The 26,295-nt window shown below is 36.8% G+C and overlaps 3 protein-coding genes across 3 annotated transcripts; all 3 read left to right on the top strand.

Moving 5' to 3' along the window:
• The first annotated feature begins 1,172 nt into the window (after positions 1-1,172).
• On the top strand, positions 1,173-5,768 carry LOC145765894 (uncharacterized). Its single transcript, XM_082577559.1, has 11 exons — positions 1,173-1,264; positions 1,474-1,651; positions 1,798-1,975; positions 2,058-2,216; positions 2,465-2,625; positions 2,992-3,208; positions 3,345-3,466; positions 3,982-4,186; positions 4,620-4,926; positions 5,038-5,351; positions 5,644-5,768. Coding segments are annotated over exons 1-11 (1,878 nt in total). The 5' UTR covers positions 1,173-1,228; the 3' UTR covers positions 5,645-5,768.
• Positions 5,769-11,305: 5,537 nt separating this feature from the next.
• On the top strand, positions 11,306-15,898 carry LOC145767658 (uncharacterized). The gene is made up of 11 exons (XM_082579524.1): positions 11,306-11,397; positions 11,607-11,784; positions 11,931-12,108; positions 12,191-12,349; positions 12,595-12,755; positions 13,122-13,338; positions 13,475-13,596; positions 14,112-14,316; positions 14,750-15,056; positions 15,168-15,481; positions 15,774-15,898. Coding segments are annotated over exons 1-11 (1,878 nt in total). The 5' UTR covers positions 11,306-11,361; the 3' UTR covers positions 15,775-15,898.
• A 5,545-nt stretch (positions 15,899-21,443) lies between these two features.
• LOC145765906 (uncharacterized) lies at positions 21,444-25,935 on the top strand. Its single transcript, XM_082577571.1, has 11 exons — positions 21,444-21,535; positions 21,745-21,922; positions 22,069-22,246; positions 22,329-22,487; positions 22,733-22,893; positions 23,260-23,476; positions 23,613-23,734; positions 24,250-24,454; positions 24,886-25,192; positions 25,304-25,617; positions 25,805-25,935. Coding segments are annotated over exons 1-11 (1,878 nt in total). The 5' UTR covers positions 21,444-21,499; the 3' UTR covers positions 25,806-25,935.
• The last annotated feature ends 360 nt before the right edge of the window (positions 25,936-26,295 follow it).

Genomic DNA, 26,295 nt, shown 5'->3' with positions numbered 1-26,295 from the left:
TGTGTTGAGCCATTTGTTGCTGAACAGGTTGTTTTCACTTGTTTCAGCCCCCTTGATAAAGTCAGCCGTGCTGACTGACGAAACGTCGCTAATAAAAGCTGGGTAATAACCTTAACATCAGGAGATAACTTAGTAGCCTACAGTCACCAGAAGAACGCAAGTCACATTATTTATCAAATGCCTGGTGATCATTTTCATTCTGTTTTTCTAAAATCTTCTGTTGAGCATCGAAGTCCTTCAAAAACTAAGCTTGACTGTAAAGTATCTGGTAAAAAAACATGAAGGGTAGACGTGGTGCTTTGTGGAAACTTATTGTAACTTGTTAAGTTCATCAATGGATTCCTAATTACAATAAATGACAATGCGAAATAGTTGTGAAATTGTTCAAGTACTGTACTTGATTATGACGAACTATAGCCTACTGCATGAAGCATGGTTTGTTTGTTCAAAAATAGTCTATTATGCAATCGCGCTGTCAAAGCTTTTAATGACTTGATTGAACAAAAACACATGGGTGACTTTAACCAAAGTCGAGTTATACTGAACGTAGGAGTCGCATAAAACTTGGAGAAATACCGCAGGCGGCTCGAAAGCCGAATGTTGGCCAGGCCCGACCTAAGGCTATTAAAATGTTTACCTCCTTGTTTCTTGGGCTTTCACGGGGAAAGTTTATACAACGCATGTTCAGTTCAGCAGCCCATAACCCCAAGAAGAGCCGTAAACATTTCTTTCTAGAGCAGCATTCGGTAGTGTTACTCATAAACATGAGACATCAAGGACTATAGTCAAAGAGCGCCATCACTCCGCAACAGACGGCATGCCTTTAAGTGTCTTCCCAAAGACATAGTCACATGCTCTTGCGCTGTATCGACCGACGGCCTACGGAACGCGAAACAAATGAAAATAAAACTAGAATATCCTTCGCAATCATCATTAGCATAATCTGCTGAAGGTGCACAGGCCAAAGCTTCATAGCAACAAGTTATAGACCATTTTCCATAACATTGTATGTTTGCATCATATCTCCAGGATATGTTAATTAAGGCCATTAGCTCAAACCCTTCCACAATGATGATACTTCAACTTAGCTTGCGCTCGCTCAACAAAACATACATCCTGGAGCTAATGAAGTTTTGAGTGGTGTTGCATGGAGCGAATTTCTTATAAAAAGGTGAGCGTTCAACGAAAGATTATCGAGTTTTTTCGACAGCAAAGAACACACACCGAGATGAGACTTTTGTTGGTTCTTTTGGCGTGCATTGCCGTAAGTCTGAATTTATAGCACATTTGTAATCCATTAGAATGTTGTAGGCTACGAGATCATTAAAAGTTTATTTTAATATTTGCGTTGGAAAATGTGTTGTAGCTACTAATACCTATCCACAAAAATTTATTAATTCAATCGATTATTATAAAAGTTATCGTATTGTGAAAATTTTAACTAACCATTGAGATTATGTTGACATGTTTCAGGCCTCAAACGCAGCTTACACCTATAGCTACTACTGTAGCCACAATTTCTACGTCTATCCTACAACATCATGCTACAGATACACTTTCTACTTCCCAAGCACTTGGTGCTCTTCAAGCTACTACTCCCCCATCTTGAAGGTTTACCCCGGTGAAGATTGCGGAAAGGCTGGATGGTCCGGTGAGTAAAACTGTTGAGCATTCTGGTGATCGACGTTTAATAGATAGACCTGCCTATATTATGACAAAATGAATTTCTATTTCGGATTCAAAATAAAGTCGATCTCGCTATATCTACAGCAAAACCATTGGCTCTTGACATTTCAGAAAAGAGCGTTGCTGATGTCACCAGTGAAGTCAGGAACTGCTTGGCAACCTCCCTCACTAAAATGAGTGCAGCTATGTACACCAAGAGAGACGAATTCATGAAGAAGATTGATGCTATCCATGCTGAATACAAGGAATACTACAAGAAGTACTTGACCATGTACTACGCTTACAGAACGTGAGTTTGTTGATTACACATCATTGCTCGTAATTTATAACCTCTAATGACTTTGTCACCAATCAGATGTTTTCTATTTCAGTTGTGGTGGTTTGATCTACATCAATGATAGAGATGCCAAGATCGCTGCCTACAACAAGAAGCTTGATGAAAAACGAGCCGCAATTTTCGCCAGTTACAACTCTCTCATTGCTTCCAAGATTAAGACTCTTTCCGAGTACCATGCTAAGATTGTCAAGGCGTGAGTAACATTTTCTTTAAAAGTTTTCACTTCAGGCCTACTCTGGGCCTAATTGTGGAATAATATGTAGACTATTGTTAAAGCGAAATTAAAACTAAAATTAAAACTACAAGGAAATGATGAATGCAGTGATGAATGAATGCAGCAGCATGGCTACGAGGCGATATTATTAAACTTATTAAGAAGCTGCTGGCAAGAAGTAAGGCGCACTGTGGTATGACATTGATGCTAACAGCGAAACATTGCAGCGCTGAAGATTGCTTGAACACTCGACTTGCAAAGATCGCTGAATACAAGAAGGCTCTTGAAACGAAGATCAACGATTACGTCTCAAAATACGACACTTACCTTTATTCAATCGTTCTCAAGAACAAGGAAGGCCTTCGCAAGCTTTTGGATTCTCTTTTCAGTAATATAATATTATATTACGTACCAAACTACTTATTTACGACCGTTTAATAACAAATCAAAATCTAACAAACTAACATATTTTTACCTATGCAGGCTTCTTGCGTTATTTAATCAAGCCCAGTGTCAAACAATAATGCTTCAAATTTTGTTTCGATACTGTATACCGCAACAACTATTCTGGCTCTGGTTCTAAACCGTTAAAAGTAGAGATGGTGTTTCTGGTTTGTTTATAAGTTTTTTTTGTTTAGCTTAATTTGGGTTTATCTTTTTATAGCAAACGAACCTCTAAATCAGTTCAAATGCAACCAGCTACCCAAATATCGTAGACTTTGTTAAGTACATCTCACATGTGATTATTTTGCAGGTGGCGAAGCCGACTATTGGCTTGGATACAAAGCTTACTATGCCGTTTACGATTACCACTATCAAGAAAAGTACAAAGTCCAAGATATTGTCAGTGCATACAGAACCAAGCTTAACGAATACAAGAACAAGCTCATCAACTACTACACTTGCGCATACCGATGTTACATGTCCAATGCTAGTCTCAGATTCTACAAAAAATCTTATTACAGCAGCTGGTGAGCAGGCTTGTTGCAAACGTACTAGTTATCTTGTACCTACATTTATTATGAAACGCTTCATGTAAGACTAAAAATGCAAAAAGTTTAGCAAATAGCGGTTAAATCTATTTCACTCCATTTCCTTGTTTTTCAGCAAATCTCTCGGATGCTGGTACACTTACAAGAACACTTATGCTTGCAAGCAATACTATCTTGCTCCTTTCGTTTATAAGTACAAGTTTGTCACTTACAAGAACTTGAAAACTTGTGACGTCAGTAAGTTACAAAAGTGTCAAAGATTGTAACAAAATATAACAATGTTGTCATACCCTTGCATAGTTTATTGATTAAGCATGAAAGATATCACTTAATTATAGTAATAGAATATTTTTCATCCGACTTCACTATTAGGCTATGTTTTATTTCCAACCATCGAAGCGAAAATTCATACTCGCCGTAACACAGCAGGGGTCTGGAAAATGTTAATAACGACAAAAAAGCAACTTCAAAGCGTGCTCAAGACGGAATGATTTACTGAATGCAAAGATTTGGCACGAAGGCAACACTTTGTTTGTTGTGAGCGTGCCAAACATAAGATATAGGAAAGAGAGTGCGAGTTCGAATAAAAGAAAGAGGAAGTGAAAAAAAGTCACAAAACTCAGGATATAGCTTCGAATATCAAATTTAAAAATGATCTAACAAAAATTGTAACAACAAAAAGAAATCATCTAAAAACTGAAGTATTGCCTTTAACTTGTCATTTTGTAAAATACAAAGACTTTGCTTTCCAGATGCCGCCGCCGGAAGTGTTGCTCCACTCATCGCTGAATTGACTAAGAAGATGGAGGATGCTCTCAAGGAACGTAACACCCAGTTTTACACCTGGAAGAACAAGTGGATCGATTACCACGTTCAATACAAGCTTGCTTTTGAACAATGCGTCAAGGATAGACATGCCGCTTACCTCGAAAGTTTGAGGCGACGATTCCTTTACTGGTAAGTAAAAACATGCATCACATTTTTTCATCCAAGCCAACAAAATGAAAAGCATAAAATTGAGAGAAGCTATTTTTCGTAATTTTATTTACATTTAATCGAAATGCAAAAATAAGATTAATTTACTGTACATTATCGGGAATATTTTCAAAGTTCCTTTTTGATCCATTAAATTTTGTCCCATTACTATTGTAGGCTTAGGCTACGCTTCTTTGTGTTTTATTTCATTTCAGTAATTTTCTTTTCTTAAATACAACCACAACTTTACTTTTAATTCAAATCATAATCCAGTTGGGGCGTTTTTCTACTTGTGGAATATAATTCAATTGAAAATGGAAAATATCCGGAAACAAATGTTGTTATCGTTTCGATTAAAATTAAGATAATTGTTTTATTTACTTGCCAACACTTTTTCATAAGTTGCTTGTTTCAGTTCCAGCACTCTTACTGCTTATCAAATTGCTGAACTCGCTAGAGTGAAAAAAGAACTTGAACAAGTGCGAGAGGAAGCTTGCTCAAAGTACTGGACCCAACTTAATCAACGAATTTCCGATTGTTACACGAAGCACCAAAAGTCACAAGATGCTTACGAAAAGGCATTCAAAGCTTACATCGCCAAGATCCAAGCCATGTTTGATGCTTGCATTGCCAAGAGAAAGGTTGCCATCGCTGACTATGAGAAGAAACTCAGAGATTCTGTTGCCAAGAAGCGAGCTTACTTTGTCGAGAAACTTGCTGCCGTACGTATTTGGTGTTTGTTTGTTGAAATGATTCACCATAATTGAATTGTGTAAAACCTTTGAAAATTGTGAGGTTTGCAAACATTACCAATCTATATTTACCTTTTTCAGGCTAAACAATGTCACTTGGACCAATACTACACAATGCTCAAGTCTTACTTCAGCAAATACTACACTTGCTACAGCTGGGGCGCATACATGTCCGATTGCTACGTCGACCTTCTTGTTAGACGATGCAAGAGCTACGAGGCTGACTTCGATAACCACTGGAATGTTCTTATTCCCAAGCTTGTCCAAAACTTCGCTTGTGGTTACACTTGCAAAGTGAGAGCCACATGCGCTCCTGCTTATTATTGTGGCAGCTTCTACAGTTGGGTCTACAGAGCCCCCTGTGCTTCCAGCTACAAATTCACCTACTGCTACTAGTAAGTATCGTATATCTGCACATTTAAATTTATTATTCTTTTAAGCGTTTAGAGTTTAGATCTACCGTATACAAGTATTGGAGTAACTTCAACATGTTAAAAAACCGTTGGCTATTTATTTAAAGGCAGCCACAAGCAATCTCACTGCAATCTGGAAATAGTTTCATTTCATGTAAATGTTTAATTCAAACCTGCAATGGAAAAGATAATTATAAATTATGTCTTTCTTTGATCGATAAAATAAAACAGTATCAGTTAGGCCTATAATTATATGTTGCATTTCATTTTGCAGAAAAAGACATCAGAAAGTACGCAAAGAAAATTCAACGGAATGTTTACTTGACATCTTTTCTTTTGAGACCTCAACTTGTGTCAGGGTATTTCAAAAATGAAATCAAATAAACTATTTGAATTTTATGATGATCGTGTCCGTGACGTTACCTAGTTGTTAGTGGCAGTCTAGATTTTTAGATAATTTTGAAGAATTTAGGTGAATAAATAAAATGAAAAAGTTTACGAATTTATTAGCAAACAAAAACGAATTTTTAAAAATGCCCAACAGCAACTTTTCTGTCAAGTTCACATAACAATACTTCCATGAAATTGTTGGTCAGTAGTAGCCTTGCACACTTCGAAACGATCTAGATTTGAAGGAAAAGTAGAGAAGTCATTTGGATAAAACACATTTGAAACTAAAGATAGAGACATTTTGCAAACTTTATTTTTGTTTCGAAAAGTTTTGGTTTGAAGTAATTGCAATAAATAAAAAGACTATAAACAATAAATGATATTAATATTACAAAAAGTGCTCAATAGCTACCAAGCAAAAAAGGGAAGTCATTTAGATGAAATACATTTGAAACATCTTGCAGGCTTTATTTTTGTTTCAAAAAGTTTTGGTTTGAAGTAATTGCAATAAATAAATAAAAAATATAAACAATAAATGCTATTCAACAAATGCTAATAACAAAAAGTGCTCAATTCCACGCAAAAAACCCAACCAGAAAAAATTACATCAAATATGTAGTTACTGCTTTCTAAAACCACTTTCTAATGACTCCTCTGTTAAGTTAAATAAGGCTGTAAAGGTTTTTGAAAATAAAGGCAACACAACCTGCTAGCTGGGTCTACCTTATGCAGGACATCCGGGCTAGGACTGTCAAGGTGCAATTATTCCATCATCAAATAAAACAGGAAAAGTCGAACATTCTTGTAACAAAAGCCAGAGCAGGAGTCCTTACGACCGTCTGTGACGACACCAAAAATAGGAAAGAACCGTCTGTGGCTGAACGAAACTAGGAAATGATGGTGATCGACCACTCTTCAGCCACACAAAACCAGGAATCATTCAGAAACACCGCCAAAGAGCTGAAAACACACTGCGTCAAAGCTTCGAGCTCATAACGCGGGCCAATTGAAGGATCGCTGCGATGCGCATGTGAGAACGTAACGTAATATAACGCAAATCTACATGCCCATTTCAATTCCATAGAGACAAAGAGTTTTGCGTGATCACTCGGTGTGCGTATTTGTAATCTGCAGGTCGCTTATCTGCATGTCTCAACTTTCCTCTTGCTGATGTTGGAGCAGACTAAGAAGTGGCGTTTCAAGCTCGAGAACTAGCACGTTGTGGTAAAGAGAAAATTTTACTTTAGATTTTTTTTGTATGTGTGTGTTTATTTTTGGTGCTCGTTTGAAGAAGGGCACGAACGTGTGGAAAAAGGGCCACTTCAATCTGACATCTCATTTGGAGGAGATGTCAGAGAGGGAGGGTAGCTTTTGCTGACCCCAGAGTCTTCTTTGAATGGGCCGATGCAATCCTATCATCCCAAAGCGAGTGGAACGAGGGAGAGGGACGGTTGCAATCACTCTTCCGGTATCAGGCCGTTTTAGATAAGTGAGAGGGACGGGCTAAACATTGGTTGTTACACCAGTGGCTGTTTAAAAATTTTCAAAGATTATCTACCACCGTGCTAAACTAGTGAAGCCCACCTCTTCAATTAGTATCCCTATCATCAAAAATGGCTGAGAGAGACGGTTGAGGAGAAAATCTCAACTGGTTCGTCTTTTTTCTGATCGTAAGAGGAGGTTTAGGAGAAATGGAAATGTCAAATGACAAAAATGTTATGTTTTTGTGTTATGTCTTTTGTTTTTGTCATGAATACCCAGTGGGCTTGGATAGTGGACCGTTTTGTGCTCCATATGTATGTGTCGCTAATATCCAGAGATATCTTTTTTTGATGATGGTATGCTTTTGACATTCATCAGGATCAATGATATTGGATTCTTCTTTTGTTTGTGGGGGAATGGATTGTAGAGGATCATGTCCTTTGTTATTTTGAGGTTTTATTTGGTTAAGTTAAAATATTGCTTATTCAGGCGCTCCCATATTCCTCCCGCAAAAGAAAGCTCTGTGAGGACGTTGGTGAAGATGTCCGCATGTATTTCATTTGAATTTGGGGCATGTGGAATGGGCTGTTTGATACATTTTGTTTTGAGGCATTTTATGTTGGGCTCTTTGATGTTTCGTAGCCCAGCAGCAGTTTTTACTAAAAGGCTATTTTTGGATGCAACAAGAATGAGCAAACACTTTGTCAGTAGATTGTACTGTAGTTACCAAACTCTTTTCTTGAGATAACGCGCAATGTCCATCAATACATTTTGATTGAAATTGACTCCACGTGCAATTTGAAAAAATTAAAATATTCTGGCATTTTAGTTTTAATAGAAGAAAGTTACGTAATTAATTCTCAGTTTCTAGATTTCACTAATTGGAGCATCACACTTGAAAACTAACGATAATAATGTGTTAAATATTGTTGCAAATGCACCGACGAAGTAGAAAACTTCATGTCTGAAACAACAGACCATTTAGGCCTACTAAACAAAGAAGTCCTTCAAATCTGCCTTTGGCTGCAGAGCACCTATATTGTTGAGAACACCAAGCATGCTGTCATTGTTTTTAGAAACTTATAGCAACAGGTTTGGTTTATTAATGGATTCATAATCGAAGCAATCAATTTCAGTGCTGGCGTACATTGACCACTTTTTTGAGTGTTCACCAGAGACGTACGTATACGCCGCAAATTCTACGCCGTAGACTTGCGTCGTAGAATTTTTGTTTACGCTAACGCTTACGGCCACATTTTTTGGATAGTTGTCGCTTGAGGCTATGCCGTAAAGTTTTCGCGGTTTTTTAGCGTATAGCGTCAACGTTTACTTTTTAATGTCTTAGCTGTTGTTTGCATTTTTTTTATCAAACTGAAATTCGAAAAATGGCCACTTGCCACCTATCAAAGTTGTTAAAAAAGATGAACACTTTCAGATGCTTGTGTTTCTTGGTGGAAATTCAAAATCAAACTTGTTTGTTTCGAGTGGTTTATACCATGTGAATGTTTGGCACCTAGCAAACAAAATGAGTTTACCTTAGTGAATGCGCTGACGCTGACGCCGCCGACTTTTTAACATATCATTTTGACGCATACGGCGTATGGTTTTTCGAACGTTTGCGTTTGCGCTGACAACGTCAATACTTTTTGTATACTGTACGCGTAGGCTACATCACTTGTGTTCACAATGTTTCAGCAGGCTTCAAAGCATGGCTTCAAAGCATGCAACTTTCCAGCATGCGGTCATTTAGCAACAGGTTTGGTTTATTAATGGATTCATAATTGCAGTAATGGAGGTGAGCTAATATTAGAGGTCTGAAAAAAAATTTCATAGTTAATTGCAGTGAGGTAGTTGGTAAAAGGCCAATGTAGGCTACGCCATTGATCAATTTACCACCTAGCCTATACTTCATTGTCATTTTCCGGAACAACGATTTACTTAAAAAATTTAACAAATTAATATGTGATATTAGAAAGAAACTTATCCATGTTGGTGAAAATCAATGTTTTGGACTCGTGAATTGGTTTTTAATGACATCGTTATTGGACAAATGATATTCTGTTTCAAAGCTCTGTTCAACCACGCACACTAATAACAGCTGATAAGTTTTCCAAGTGCATGCATAGATCCTCAAAACAATAAAACAATAAATCATATGCTGAGCAACGACATCCAACGAAAGCAGTGTTTGATCGCAGAAAAGCATAAGCAGGAACATCCAGTTGCCTTGCTAACTGTAATGCTTTTAAACTGATAGGGCTTTTGAAAGCCATGCTATTTCAAATAGCTGTAAAAACCTTCATAGTTTGTTAAAGAAAACCCTGAACTAGCAAAATAAAATAATTTATGTTTCTGCAGATAACCTATTCTTTTGGAAGCAACAAATAAGAGGTTGAATAACAAAACATTAAAATTTTCAAGTTTACCGGTATTCAATTCATTTTGCCAACTTCAAACTGGCCTACTTCAATAAAAAAAAAAAAATAAATAAAAAAAAAAAAAAAAAAACCTACTTCAATACGGTACTGTAGCCTACCTGTCAGTAAAGGCAACGGAAGTTAAATTTTTGGAAATAATCTTGTTGCTCTGCATTGAGTCAATAATGAAGAAGAAAACAAACGTAAGCAGAGGGAAAATGATGGAATAGTAAATCAAAATGTTACGAAACAATAAACTCTGTTGAAAACATATCGTTGTATTTGCCATTCCATTTCTGTCTTGTCTCATATTATTTCAACGTTTCTTCATGATGAAGAGATAATTTTTCGCAGTTGGATAGTATCCTACTGTTTTTAGACATCACTGCGTTATCAATTAAACTAAGCGGTAATCTTAATTGTTGCGTTTTTAAACTCTGATTCTTGCTACTTATTCATTTCGTCAGTATGTTTTTGTGTTGAGCCATTTGTTGCTGAACAGGTTGTTTTCACTTGTTTCAGCCCCCTTGATAAAGTCAGTCGTGCTGACTGACGAAACGTCGCTAATAAAAGCTGGGTAATAACCTTAACATCAGGAGATAACTTAGTAGCCTACAGTCACCAGAAGAACGCAAGTCACATTATTTATCAAATGCCTGGTGATCATTTTCATTCTGTTTTTCTAAAATCTTCTGTTGAGCATCGAAGTCCTTCAAAAACTAAGCTTGACTGTAAAGTATCTGGTAAAAAAACATGAAGGGTAGACGTGGTGCTTTGTGGAAACTTATTGTAACTTGTTAAGTTCATCAATGGATTCCTAATTACAATAAATGACAATGCGAAATAGTTGTGAAATTGTTCAAGTACTGTACTTGATTATGACGAACTATAGCCTACTGCATGAAGCATGGTTTGTTTGTTCAAAAATAGTCTATTATGCAATCGCGCTGTCAAAGCTTTTAATGACTTGATTGAACAAAAACACATGGGTGACTTTAACCAAAGTCGAGTTATACTGAACGTAGGAGTCGCATAAAACTTGGAGAAATACCGCAGGCGGCTCGAAAGCCGAATGTTGGCCAGGCCCGACCTAAGGCTATTAAAATGTTTACCTCCTTGTTTCTTGGGCTTTCACGGGGAAAGTTTATACAACGCATGTTCAGTTCAGCAGCCCATAACCCCAAGAAGAGCCGTAAACATTTCTTTCTAGAGCAGCATTCGGTAGTGTTACTCATAAACATGAGACATCAAGGACTATAGTCAAAGAGCGCCATCACTCCGCAACAGACGGCATGCCTTTAAGTGTCTTCCCAAAGACATAGTCACATGCTCTTGCGCTGTATCGACCGACGGCCTACGGAACGCGAAACAAATGAAAATAAAACTAGAATATCCTTCGCAATCATCATTAGCATAATCTGCTGAAGGTGCACAGGCCAAAGCTTCATAGCAACAAGTTATAGACCATTTTCCATAACATTGTATGTTTGCATCATATCTCCAGGATATGTTAATTAAGGCCATTAGCTCAAACCCTTCCACAATGATGATACTTCAACTTAGCTTGCGCTCGCTCAACAAAACATACATCCTGGAGCTAATGAAGTTTTGAGTGGTGTTGCATGGAGCGAATTTCTTATAAAAAGGTGAGCGTTCAACGAAAGATTATCGAGTTTTTTCGACAGCAAAGAACACACACCGAGATGAGACTTTTGTTGGTTCTTTTGGCGTGCATTGCCGTAAGTCTGAATTTATAGCACATTTGTAATCCATTAGAATGTTGTAGGCTACGAGATCATTAAAAGTTTATTTTAATATTTGCGTTGGAAAATGTGTTGTAGCTACTAATACCTATCCACAAAAATTTATTAATTCAATCGATTATTATAAAAGTTATCGTATTGTGAAAATTTTAACTAACCATTGAGATTATGTTGACATGTTTCAGGCCTCAAACGCAGCTTACACCTATAGCTACTACTGTAGCCACAATTTCTACGTCTATCCTACAACATCATGCTACAGATACACTTTCTACTTCCCAAGCACTTGGTGCTCTTCAAGCTACTACTCCCCCATCTTGAAGGTTTACCCCGGTGAAGATTGCGGAAAGGCTGGATGGTCCGGTGAGTAAAACTGTTGAGCATTCTGGTGATCGACGTTTAATAGATAGACCTGCCTATATTATGACAAAATGAATTTCTATTTCGGATTCAAAATAAAGCCGATCTCGCTATATCTACAGCAAAACCATTGGCTGTTGACATTTCAGAAAAGAGCGTTGCTGATGTCACCAGTGAAGTCAGGAACTGCTTGGCAACCTCCCTCACTAAAATGAGTGCAGCTATGTACACCAAGAGAGACGAATTCATGAAGAAGATTGATGCTATCCATGCTGAATACAAGGAATACTACAAGAAGTACTTGACCATGTACTACGCTTACAGAACGTGAGTTTGTTGATTACACATCATTGCTCGTAATTTATAACCTCTAATGACTTTGTCACCAATCAGATGTTTTCTATTTCAGTTGTGGTGGTTTGATCTACATCAATGATAGAGATGCCAAGATCGCTGCCTACAACAAGAAGCTTGATGAAAAACGAGCCGCAATTTTCGCCAGTTACAACTCTCTCATTGCTTCCAAGATTAAGACTCTTTCCGAGTACCATGCTAAGATTGTCAAGGCGTGAGTAACATTTTCTTTAAAAGTTTTCACTTCAGGCCTACTCTGGGCCTAATTGTGGAATAATATGTAGACTATTGTTAAAGCGAAATTAAAACTAAAATTAAAACTACAAGGAAATGATGAATGCAGTGATGAATGAATGCAGCAGCATGGCTACGAGGCGATATTATTAAACTTATTAAGAAGCTGGCAAGAAGTAAGGCGCACTGTGGTATGACATTGATGCTAACAGCGAAACATTGCAGCGCTGAAGATTGCTTGAACACTCGACTTGCAAAGATCGCTGAATACAAGAAGGCTCTTGAAACGAAGATCAACGATTACGTCTCAAAATACGACACTTACCTTTATTCAATCGTTCTCAAGAACAAGGAAGGCCTTCGCAAGCTTTTGGATTCTCTTTTCAGTAATATAATATTATATTACGTACCAAACTACTTATTTACGACCGTTTAATAACAAATCAAAATCTAACAAACTAACATATTTTTACCTATGCAGGCTTCTTGCGTTATTTAATCAAGCCCAGTGTCAAACAATAATGCTTCAAATTTTGTTTCGATACTGTATACCGCAACAACTATTCTGGCTCTGGTTCTAAACCGTTAAAAGTAGAGATGGTGTTTCTGGTTTGTTTATAAGTTTTTTTTGTTTAGCTTTATTTGGGTTTATCTTTTTATAGCAAACGAACCTCTAAATCAGTTCAAATGCAACCAGCTACCCAAATATCGTAGGCTTTGTTAAGTACATCTCACATGTGATTATTTTGCAGGTGGCGAAGCCGACTATTGGCTTGGATACAAAGCTTACTATGCCGTTTACGATTACCACTATCAAGAAAAGTACAAAGTCCAAGATATTGTCAGTGCATACAGAACCAAGCTTAACGAATACAAGAACAAGCTCATCAACTACTACACTTGCGCATACCGATGTTACATGTCCAATGCTAGTCTCAGATTCTACAAAAAATCTTATTACAGCAGCTGGTGAGCAGGCTTGTTGCAAACGTACTAGTTATCTTGTACCTACATTTATTATGAAACGCTTCATGTAAGACTAAAAATGCAAAAAGTTTAGCAAATAGCGGTTAAATCTATTTCACTCCATTTCCTTGTTTTTCAGCAAATCTCTCGGATGCTGGTACACTTACAAGAACACTTATGCTTGCAAGCAATACTATCTTGCTCCTTTCGTTTATAAGTACAAGTTTGTCACTTACAAGAACTTGAAAACTTGTGACGTCAGTAAGTTACAAAAGTGTCAAAGATTGTAACAAAATATAACAATGTTGTCATACCCTTGCATAGTTTATTGACTAAGCATGAAAGATATCACTTAATTATAGTAATAGAATATTTTTCATCCGACTTCACTATTAGGCTATGTTTTATTTCCAACCATCGAAGCGAAAATTCATACTCGCCGTAACACAGCAGGGGTCTGGAAAATGTTAATAACGACAAAAAAGCAACTTCAAAGCGTGCTCAAGACGGAATGATTTACTGAATGCAAAGATTTGGCACGAAGGCAACACTTTGTTTGTTGTGAGCGTGCCAAACATAAGATATAGGAAAGAGAGTGCGAGTTCGAATAAAAGAAAGAGGAAGTGAAAAAAAGTCACAAAACTCAGGATGTAGCTTCGAATATCAAATTTAAAAATGATCTAACAAAAATTGTAACAACAAAAAGAAATCATCTAAAAACTGAAGTATTGCCTTTAACTTGTCATTTTGTAAAATACAAAGACTTTGCTTTCCAGATGCCGCCGCCGGAAGTGTTGCTCCACTCATCGCTGAATTGACTAAGAAGATGGAGGATGCTCTCAAGGAACGTAACACCCAGTTTTACACCTGGAAGAACAAGTGGATCGATTACCACGTTCAATACAAGCTTGCTTTTGAACAATGCGTCAAGGATAGACATGCCGCTTACCTCGAAAGTTTGAGGCGACGATTCCTTTACTGGTAAGTAAAAACATGCATCACATTTTTTCATCCAAGCCAACAAAATGAAAAGCATAAAATTGAGAGAAGCTATTTTTCGTAATTTTATTTACATTTAATCGAAATGCAAAAATAAGATTAATTTACTGTACATTATCGGGAATATTTTCAAAGTTCCTTTTTGATCCATTAAATTTTGTCCCATTACTATTGTAGGCTTAGGCTACGCTTCTTTGTGTTTTATTTCATTTCAGTAATTTTCTTTTCTTAAATACAACCACAACTTTACTTTTAATTCAAATCATAATCCAGTTGGGGCGTTTTTCTACTTGTGGAATATAATTCAATTGAAAATGGAAAATATCCGGAAACAAATGTTGTTATCGTTTCGATTAAAATTAAGATAATTGTTTTATTTACTTGCCAACACTTTTTCATAAGTTGCTTGTTTCAGTTCCAGCACTCTTACTGCTTATCAAATTGCTGAACTCGCTAGAGTGAAAAAAGAACTTGAACAAGTGCGAGAGGAAGCTTGCTCAAAGTACTGGACCCAACTTAATCAACGAATTTCCGATTGTTACACGAAGCACCAAAAGTCACAAGATGCTTACGAAAAGGCATTCAAAGCTTACATCGCCAAGATCCAAGCCATGTTTGATGCTTGCATTGCCAAGAGAAAGGTTGCCATCGCTGACTATGAGAAGAAACTCAGAGATTCTGTTGCCAAGAAGCGAGCTTACTTTGTCGAGAAACTTGCTGCCGTACGTATTTGGTGTTTGTTTGTTGAAATGATTCACCATAATTGAATTGTGTAAAACCTTTGAAAATTGTGAGGTTTGCAAACATTACCAATCTATATTTACCTTTTTCAGGCTAAACAATGTCACTTGGACCAATACTACACAATGCTCAAGTCTTACTTCAGCAAATACTACACTTGCTACAGCTGGGGCGCATACATGTCCGATTGCTACGTCGACCTTCTTGTTAGACGATGCAAGAGCTACGAGGCTGACTTCGATAACCACTGGAATGTTCTTATTCCCAAGCTTGTCCAAAACTTCGCTTGTGGTTACACTTGCAAAGTGAGAGCCACATGCGCTCCTGCTTATTATTGTGGCAGCTTCTACAGTTGGGTCTACAGAGCCCCCTGTGCTTCCAGCTACAAATTCACCTACTGCTACTAGTAAGTATCGTATATCTGCACATTTAAATTTATTATTCTTTTAAGCGTTTAGAGTTTAGATCTACCGTATACAAGTATTGGAGTAACTTCAACATGTTAAAAAACCGTTGGCTATTTATTTAAAGGCAGCCACAAGCAATCTCACTGCAATCTGGAAATAGTTTCATTTCATGTAAATGTTTAATTCAAACCTGCAATGGAAAAGATAATTATAAATTATGTCTTTCTTTGATCGATAAAATAAAACAGTATCAGTTAGGCCTATAATTATATGTTGCATTTCATTTTGCAGAAAAAGACATCAGAAAGTACGCAAAGAAAATTCAACGGAATGTTTACTTGACATCTTTTCTTTTGAGACCTCAACTTGTGTCAGGGTATTTCAAAAATGAAATCAAATAAACTATTTGAATTTTATGATGATCGTGTCCGTGACGTTACCTAGTTGTTAGTGGCAGCCTAGATTTTTAGATAATTTTGAAGAATTTAGGTGAATAAATAAAATGAAAAAGTTTACGAATTTATTAGCAAACAAAAACGAATTTTTAAAAATGCCCAACAGCAACCTTTCTGTCAAGTTCACATAACAATACTTCCATGAAATTGTTGGTCAGTAGTAGCCTTGCACACTTCGAAACGATCTAGATTTGAAGGAAAAGTAGAGAAGTCATTTGGATAAAACACATTTGAAACTAAAGATAGAGACATTTTGCAAACTTTATTTTTGTTTCGAAAAGTTTTGGTTTGAAGTAATTGCAATAAATAAAAAGACTATAAACAATAAATGATATTAATATTACAAAAAGTGCTCAATAGCTACCAAGCAAAAAAGGGAAGTCATTTAGATGAAATACATTTGAAACATCTTGCAGGCTTTATTTTTGTTTCAAAAAGTTTTGGTTTGAAGTAATTGCAATAAATAAATAAAAAATATAAACAATAAATGCTATTCAACAAATGCTAATAACAAAAAGTGCTCAATTCCACGCAAAAAACCCAACCAGAAAAAATTACATCAAATATGTAGTTACTGCTTTCTAAAACCACTTTCTAATGACTCCTCTGTTAAATTAAATAAGGCTGTAAAGGTTTTTGAAAATAAAGGCAACACAACCTGCTAGCTGGGTCTACCTTATGCAGGACATCCGGGCTAGGACTGTCAAGGTGCAATTATTCCATCATCAAATAAAACAGGAAAAGTCGAACATTCTTGTAACAAAAGCCAGAGCAGGAGTCCTTACGACCGTCTGTGACGACACCAAAAATAGGAAAGAACCGTCTGTGGCTGAACGAAACTAGGAAATGATGGTGATCGACCACTCTTCAGCCACACAAAACCAGGAATCATTCAGAAACACCGCCAAAGAGCTGAAAACACACTGCGTCAAAGCTTCGAGCTCATAACGCGGGCCAATTGAAGGATCGCTGCGATGCGCATGTGAGAACGTAACGTAATATAACGCAAATCTACATGCCCATTTCAATTCCATAGAGACAAAGAGTTTTGCGTGATCACTCGGTGTGCGTATTTGTAATCTGCAGGTCGCTTATCTGCATGTCTCAACTTTCCTCTTGCTGATGTTGGAGCAGACTAAGAAGTGGCGTTTCAAGCTCGAGAACTAGCACGTTGTGGTAAAGAGAAAATTTTACTTTAGATTTTTTTTGTATGTGTGTGTTTATTTTTGGTGCTCGTTTGAAGAAGGGCACGAACGTGTGGAAAAAGGGCCACTTCAATCTGACATCTCATTTGGAGGAGATGTCAGAGAGGGAGGGTAGCTTTTGCTGACCCCAGAGTCTTCTTTGAATGGGCCGATGCAATCCTATCATCCCAAAGCGAGTGGAACGAGGGAGAGGGACGGTTGAATATATCCCTGCTGCAATCACTCTTCCGGTATCAGGCCGTTTTAGATAAGTGAGAGGGACGGGCTAAACATTGGTTGTTACACCAGTGGCTGTTTAAAAATTTTCAAAGATTATCTACCACCGTGCTAAACTAGTGAAGCCCACCTCTTCAATTAGTATCCCTATCATCAAAAATGGCTGAGAGAGACGGTTGAGGAGAAAATCTCAACTGGTTCGTCTTTTTTCTGATCGTAAGAGGAGGTTTAGGAGAAATGGAAATGTCAAATGACAAAAATGTTATGTTTTTGTGTTATGTCTTTTGTTTTTGTCATGAATACCCAGTGGGCTTGGATAGTGGACCGTTTTGTGCTCCATATGTATGTGTCGCTAATATCCAGAGATATCTTTTTTTGATGATGGTATGCTTTTGACATTCATCAGGATCAATGATATTGGATTCTTCTTTTGTTTGTGGGGGAATGGATTGTAGAGGATCATGTCCTTTGTTATTTTGAGGTTTTATTTGGTTAAGTTAAAATATTGCTTATTCAGGCGCTCCCATATTCCTCCCGCAAAAGAAAGCTCTGTGAGGACGTTGGTGAAGATGTCCGCATGTATTTCATTTGAATTTGGGGCATGTGGAATGGGCTGTTTGATACATTTTGTTTTGAGGCATTTTATGTTGGGCTCTTTGATGTTTCGTAGCCCAGCAGCAGTTTTTACTAAAAGGCTATTTTTGGATGCAACAAGAATGAGCAAACACTTTGTCAGTAGATTGTACTGTAGTTACCAAACTCTTTTCTTGAGATAACGCGCAATGTCCATCAATACATTTTGATTGAAATTGACTCCACGTGCAATTTGAAAAAATTAAAATATTCTGGCATTTTAGTTTTAATAGAAGAAAGTTACGTAATTAATTCTCAGTTTCTAGATTTCACTAATTGGAGCATCACACTTGAAAACTAACGATAATAATGTGTTAAATATTGTTGCAAATGCACCGACGAAGTAGAAAACTTCATGTCTGAAACAACAGACCATTTAGGCCTACTAAACAAAGAAGTCCTTCAAATCTGCCTTTGGCTGCAGAGCACCTATATTGTTGAGAACACCAAGCATGCTGTCATTGTTTTTAGAAACTTATAGCAACAGGTTTGGTTTATTAATGGATTCATAATCGAAGCAATCAATTTCAGTGCTGGCGTACATTGACCACTTTTTTGAGTGTTCACCAGAGATGTACGTATACGCCGCAAATTCTACGCCGTAGACTTGCGTCGTAGAATTTTTGTTTACGCTAACGCTTACGGCCACATTTTTTGGATAGTTGTCGCTTGAGGCTATGCCGTAAAGTTTTTGCGGTTTTTTAGCGTATAGCGTCAACGTATACTTTTTAATGTCTTAGCTGTTGTTTGCATTTTTTTTATCAAACTGAAATTCGAAAAATGGCCACTTGCCACCTATCAAAGTTGTTAAAAAAGATGAACACTTTCAGATGCTTGTGTTTCTTGGTGGAAATTCAAAATCAAACTTGTTTGTTTCGAGTGGTTTATACCATGTGAATGTTTGGCACCTAGCAAACAAAATGAGTTTACCTTAGTGAATGCGCTGACGCTGACGCCGCCGACTTTTTAACATATCATTTTGACGCATACGGCGTATGGTTTTTCGAACGTTTGCGTTTGTGCTGACAACGTCAATATTTTTTGTATACTGCACGCGTAGGCTACATCACTTGTGTTCACAATGTTTCAGCAGGCTTCAAAGCATGGCTTCAAAGCATGCAACTTTCCAGCATGCGGTCATTTAGCAACAGGTTTGGTTTATTAATGGATTCATAATTGCAGTAATGGAGGTGAGCTAATATTAGAGGTCTGAAAAAAAATTTCATAGTTAATTGCAGTGAGGTAGTTGGTAAAAGGCCAATGTAGGCTACGCCATTGATCAATTTACCACCTAGCCTATACTTCATTGTCATTTTCCGGAACAACGATTTACTTAAAAAATTTAACAAATTAATATGTGATATTAGAAAGAAACTTATCCATGTTGGTGAAAATCAATGTTTTGGACTCGTGAATTGGTTTTTAATGACATCGTTATTGGACAAATGATATTCTGTTTCAAAGCTCTGTTCAACCACGCACACTAATAACAGCTGATAAGTTTCCCAAGTGCATGCGTAGATCCTCAAAACAATAAAACAATAATTCATAATATGCTGAGCAACGACATCCAACGAAAGCAGTGTTTGATCGCAGAAAAGCATAAGCAGGAACATCCAGTAGCTTTGCTAACTGTAATGCTTTTAAACTGATAGGGCTTTTGAAAACCATGCTATTTCAAATAGCTGTAAAAACCTTCATAGTTTGTTAAAGAAAACCCTGAACTAGCAAAATAAAATAATTTATGTTTCTGCAGATAACCTATTCTTTTGGAAGCAACAAATAAGAGGTTGAATAACAAAACATTAAAATTTTCAAGTTTACCGGTATTCAATTCATTTTGCCAACTTCAAATTGGCCTACTTCAATAAAAAAAAAAAAAAAAAAAAAAAAAAACCTACTTCAATACGGTACTGTAGCCTACCTGTCAGTAAAGGCAACGGAAGTTAAATTTTTGGAAATAATCTTGTTGCTCTGCATTGAGTCAATAATGAAGAAGAAAACAAACGTAAGCAGAGGGAAAATGATGGAATAGTAAATCAAAATGTTACGAAACAATAAACTCTGTTGAAAACATATCGTTGTATTTGCCATTCCATTTCTGTCTTGTCTCATATTATTTCAACGTTTCTTCATGATGAAGAGATAATTTTTCGCAGTTGGATAGTATCCTACTGTTTTTAGGCATCACTGCGTTATCAATTAAACTAAGCGGTAATCTTAATTGTTGCGTTTTTAAACTCTGATTCTTGCTACTTATTCATTTCGTCAGTATGTTTTTGTGTTTAGCCATTTGTTGCTGAACAGGTTGTTTTCACTTGTTTCAGCCCCCTTGATAAAGTCAGTCGTGCTGACTGACGAAACGTCGCTAATAAAAGCTGGGTAATAACCTTAACATCAGGAAATAACTTAGTAGCCTACAGTCACCAGAAGAACGCAAGTCACATTATTTATCAAATGCCTGGTGATCATTTTCATTCTGTTTTTCTAAAATCTTCTGTTGAGCATCGAAGTCCTTCAAAAACTAAGCTTGACTGTAAAGTATCTGGTAAAAAAACATGAAGGGTAGACGTGGTGCTTTGTGGAAACTTATTGTAACTTGTTAAGTTCATCAATGGATTCCTAATTACAATAAATGACAATGCGGAATAGTTGTGAAATTGTTCAAGTACTGTACTTGATTATGACGAACTATAGCCTACTGCATGAAGCATGGTTTGTTTGTTCAAAAATAGTCTATTATGCAATCGCGCTGTCAAAGCTTTTAATGACTTGATTTAACAAAAACACATGGGTGACTTTAACCAAAGTCGAGTTATACTGAACGTAGGAGTCGCATAAAACTTGGAGAAATACCGCAGGCGGCTCGAAAGCCGAATGTTGGCCAGGCCCGACCTAAGGCTATTAAAATGTTTACCTCCTTGTTTCTTGGGCTTTCACGGGGAAAGTTTATACAACGCATGTTCAGTTCAGCAGCCCATAACCCCAAGAAGAGCCGTAAACATTTCTTTCTAGAGCAGCATTCGGTAGTGTTACTCATAAACATGAGACATCAAGGACTATAGTCAAAGAGCGCCATCACTCCGCAACAGACGGCATGCCTTTCAGTGTCTTCCCAAAGACATAGTCACATGCTCTTGCGCTGTATCGACCGACGGCCTACGGAACGCGAAACAAATGAAAATAAAACTAGAATATCCTTCGCAATCACCATTAGCATAATCTGCTGAAGGTGCACAGGCCAAAGCTTCATAGCAACAAGTTATAGACCATTTTCCATAACATTGTATGTTTGCATCATATCTCCAGGATATGTTAATTAAGGCCATTAGCTCAAACCCTTCCACAATGATGATACTTCAACTTAGCTTGCGCTCGCTCAACAAAACATACATCCTGGAGCTAATGGAGTTTTGAGTGGTGTTGCATGGAGCGAATTTCTTATAAAAAGGTGAGCGTTCAACGAAAGATTATCGAGTTTTTTCGACAGCAAAGAACACACACCGAGATGAGACTTTTGTTGGTTCTTTTGGCGTGCATTGCCGTAAGTCTGAATTTATAGCACATTTGTAATCCATTAGAATGTTGTAGGCTACGAGATCATTAAAAGTTTATTTTAATATTTGCGTTGGAAAATGTGTTGTAGCTACTAATACCTATCCACAAAAATTTATTAATTCAATCGATTATTATAAAAGTTATCGTATTGTGAAAATTTTAACTAACCATTGAGAATATGTTGACATGTTTCAGGCCTCAAACGCAGCTTACACCTATAGCTACTACTGTAGCCACAATTTCTACGTCTATCCTACAACATCATGCTACAGATACACTTTCTACTTCCCAAGCACTTGGTGCTCTTCAAGCTACTACTCCCCCATCTTGAAGGTTTACCCCGGTGAAGATTGCGGAAAGGCTGGATGGTCCGGTGAGTAAAACTGTTGAGCATTCTGGTGATCGACGTTTAATAGATAGACCTGCCTATATTATGACAAAATGAATTTCTATTTCGGATTCAAAATAAAGCCGATCTCGCTATATCTACAGCAAAACCATTGGCTGTTGACATTTCAGAAAAGAGCGTTGCTGATGTCACCAGTGAAGTCAGGAACTGCTTGGCAACCTCCCTCACTAAAATGAGTGCAGCTATGTACACCAAGAGAGACGAATTCATGAAGAAGATTGATGCTATCCATGCTGAATACAAGGAATACTACAAGAAGTACTTGACCATGTACTACGCTTACAGAACGTGAGTTTGTTGATTACACATCATTGCTCGTAATTTATAACCTCTAATGACTTTGTCACCAATCAGATGTTTTCTATTTCAGTTGTGGTGGTTTGATCTACATCAATGATAGAGATGCCAAGATCGCTGCCTACAACAAGAAGCTTGATGAAAAACGAGCCGCAATTTTCGCCAGTTACAACTCTCTCATTGCTTCCAAGATTAAGACTCTTTCCGAGTACCATGCTAAGATTGTCAAGGCGTGAGTAACATTTTCTTTAAAAGTTTTCACTTGAGGCCTACTCTGGGCCTAATTGTGGAATAATATGTAGACTATTGTTAAAGCGAAATTAAAACTAAAATTAAAACTACAAGGAAATGATGAATGCAGTGATGAATGAATGCAGCAGCATGGCTACGAGGCGATATTATTAAACTTATTAAGAAGCTGGCAAGAAGTAAGGCGCACTGTGGTATAACATTGATGCTAACAGCGAAACATTGCAGCGCTGAAGATTGCTTGAACACTCGACTTGCAAAGATCGCTGAATACAAGAAGGCTCTTGAAACGAAGATCAACGATTACGTCTCAAAATACGACACTTACCTTTATTCAATCGTTCTCAAGAACAAGGAAGGCCTTCGCAAGCTTTTGGATTCTCTTTTCAGTAATATAATATTATATTACGTACCAAACTACTTATTTACGACCGTTTAATAACAAATCAAAATCTAACAAACTAACATATTTTTACCTATGCAGGCTTCTTGCGTTATTTAATCAAGCCCAGTGTCAAACAATAATGCTTCAAATTTTGTTTCGATACTGTATACCGCAACAACTATTCTGGCTCTGGTTCTAAACCGTTAAAAGTAGAGATGGTGTTTCTGGTTTGTTTATAAGTTTTTTTTGTTTAGCTTTATTTGGGTTTATCTTTTTATAGCAAACGAACCTCTAAATCAGTTCAAATGCAACCAGCTACCCAAATATCGTAGGCTTTGTTAAGTACATCTCACATGTGATTATTTTGCAGGTGGCGAAGCCGACTATTGGCTTGGATACAAAGCTTACTATGCCGTTTACGATTACCACTATCAAGAAAAGTACAAAGTCCAAGATATTGTCAGTGCATACAGAACCAAGCTTAACGAATACAAGAACAAGCTCATCAACTACTACACTTGCGCATACCGATGTTACATGTCCAATGCTAGTCTCAGATTCTACAAAAAATCTTATTACAGCAGCTGGTGAGCAGGCTTGTTGCAAACGTACTAGTTATCTTGTACCTACATTTATTATGAAACGCTTCATGTAAGACTAAAAATGCAAAAAGTTTAGCAAATAGCGGTTAAATCTATTTCACTCCATTTCCTTGTTTTTCAGCAAATCTCTCGGATGCTGGTACACTTACAAGAACACTTATGCTTGCAAGCAATACTATCTTGCTCCTTTCGTTTATAAGTACAAGTTTGTCACTTACAAGAACTTGAAAACTTGTGACGTCAGTAAGTTACAAAAGTGTCAAAGATTGTAACAAAATATAACAATGTTGTCATACCCTTGCATAGTTTATTGATTAAGCATGAAAGATATCACTTAATTATAGTAATAGAATATTTTTCATCCGACTTCACTATTAGGCTATGTTTTATTTCCAACCATCGAAGCGAAAATTCATACTCGCCGTAACACAGCAGGGGTCTGGATAATGTTAATAACGACAAAAAAGCAACTTCAAAGCGTGCTCAAGACGGAATGATTTACTGAATGCAAAGATTTGGCACGAAGGCAACACTTTGTTTGTTGTGAGCGTGCCAAACATAAGATATAGGAAAGAGAGTGCGAGTTCGAATAAAAGAAAGAGGAAGTGAAAAAAAGTCACAAAACTCAGGATATAGCTTCGAATATCAAATTTAAAAATGATCTAACAAAAATTGTAACAACAAAAAGAAATCATCTAAAAACTGAAGTATTGCCTTTAACTTGTCATTTTGTAAAATACAAAGACTTTGCTTTCCAGATGCCGCCGCCGGAAGTGTTGCTCCACTCATCGCTGAATTGACTAAGAAGATGGAGGATGCTCTCAAGGAACGTAACACCCAGTTTTACACCTGGAAGAACAAGTGGATCGATTACCACGTTCAATACAAGCTTGCTTTTGAACAATGCGTCAAGGATAGACATGCCGCTTACCTCGAAAGTTTGAGGCGACGATTCCTTTACTGGTAAGTAAAAACATGCATCAAATATTTTCATCCAAGCCAACAAAATGAAAAGCATAAAATTGAGAGAAGCTATTTTTCGTAATTTTATTTACATTTAATCGAAATGCAAAAATAAGATTAATTTACTGTACATTATCGGGAATATTTTCAAAGTTCCTTTTTGATCCATTAAATTTTGTCTCATCTTATTGTAAGCCTAGGCTACGCTTTTTGTGTTTTATTTCATTTCAGTAATTTTCTTTTCTTAAATACAACCACAACTTTACTTTTAATTCAAATCATAATCCAGTTGGGGCGTTTTTCTACTTGTGGAATATAATTCAATTGAAAATGGAAAATATCCGGAAACAAATGTTGTTATCGTTTCGATAAAAATTAAAATGATTATTATATTTACTTGTCAATCCTTTTTCATGAGTTGCTTATTTCAGCTCCAGCACTCTTACTGCTTATCAAATTGCTGAACTCGCTAGAGTGAAAAAAGAACTTGAACAAGTTCGAGAGGAAGCTTGCTCAAAGTATTGGACCCAACTTAATCAACGAATTTCCGATTGTTACATGAAGCACCAAAAGTCACAAGATGCTTACGAAAAGGCATTCAAAGCTTACATCGCCAAGATCCAAGCCATGTTTGATGCTTGCATTGCCAAGAGAAAGGTTGCCATCGCTGACTATGAGAAGAAACTCAGAGATTCTGTTGCCAAGAAGCGAGCTTACTTTGTCGAGAAACTTGCTGCCGTACGTATTTGGTGTTTGTTTGTTGAAATGATTCACCATAATTGAATTGTGTAAAACCTTTGCAAATTGTGCGGTTTGCAAACATTACCAATCTATATTTACCTTTTTCAGGCTAAACAATGTCACTTGGACCAATACTACACAATGCTCAAGTCTTACTTCAGCAAATACTACACTTGCTACAGCTGGGGCGCATACATGTCCGATTGCTACGTCGACCTTCTTGTTAGACGATGCAAGAGCTACGAGGCTGACTTCGATAACCACTGGAATGTTCTTATTCCCAAGCTTGTCCAAAACTTCGCTTGTGGTTACACTTGCAAAGTGAGAGCCACATGCGCTCCTGCTTATTATTGTGGCAGCTTTTACAGTTGGGTCTACAGAGCCCCTTGTGCTTCCAGCTACAAATTCACCTACTGCTACTAGTAAGTATCGTATATCTGCACATTTAAATTTATTATTCTTTTAATTGTTTAGAGTTTATTATAAATTGTTTAGAGATAGAGATAGAGATAATGTTTAGAGATAATTATAAATTATGTCTTTTGTTGATCGATAGAATAAAACAGTATTAGTTAGGCCTATAATTATATGTTGCATTTCATTTTGCAGAGAAAGACATCAGAAAGTACGCAAAGAAAATTCAACGGAATGTTTACTTGACATCTTTTCTTTTGAGATCTCAACTTGTGTCAGGGTATTTCAAAAATGAAATCAAATAAACTGTTTGAATTTTATGATGATCGTGTCTGTGACGTTACCTAGTTGTTAGTGGCAGCCTAGATTTTTAGATAATTTTGAAGAATTTAGGTGAATAACTAAAGTGCAAAAGATTTCGAATTTATTAGTAAACAAAAACGAATTTTTAAAAATGCCCAACAGCAACTTTTCTGTCAAGTTCACATAACAATACTTTCATGAAATTGTTGATCCATGGTAGCGTAGCACATTTCGAAACGATTTTGATTTGAATACAAGTAAGATAAGTAATTTGGATGGAATACATTTGAAACTAACAATGGAGACATCTTGCAGATTTTTTTGTGGTTTGAAAAGTTTTGGTTTGAAGCAATTGCAATAAATGAAAAGACTATAAACAATAA

Source organism: Aplidium turbinatum, chromosome 3 (assembly GCF_918807975.1).
Source record: "Aplidium turbinatum chromosome 3, kaAplTurb1.1, whole genome shotgun sequence".
Taxonomy (NCBI): domain Eukaryota; kingdom Metazoa; phylum Chordata; class Ascidiacea; order Aplousobranchia; family Polyclinidae; genus Aplidium; species Aplidium turbinatum.
This window is presented reverse-complemented; position numbering and strand designations above follow the sequence as displayed.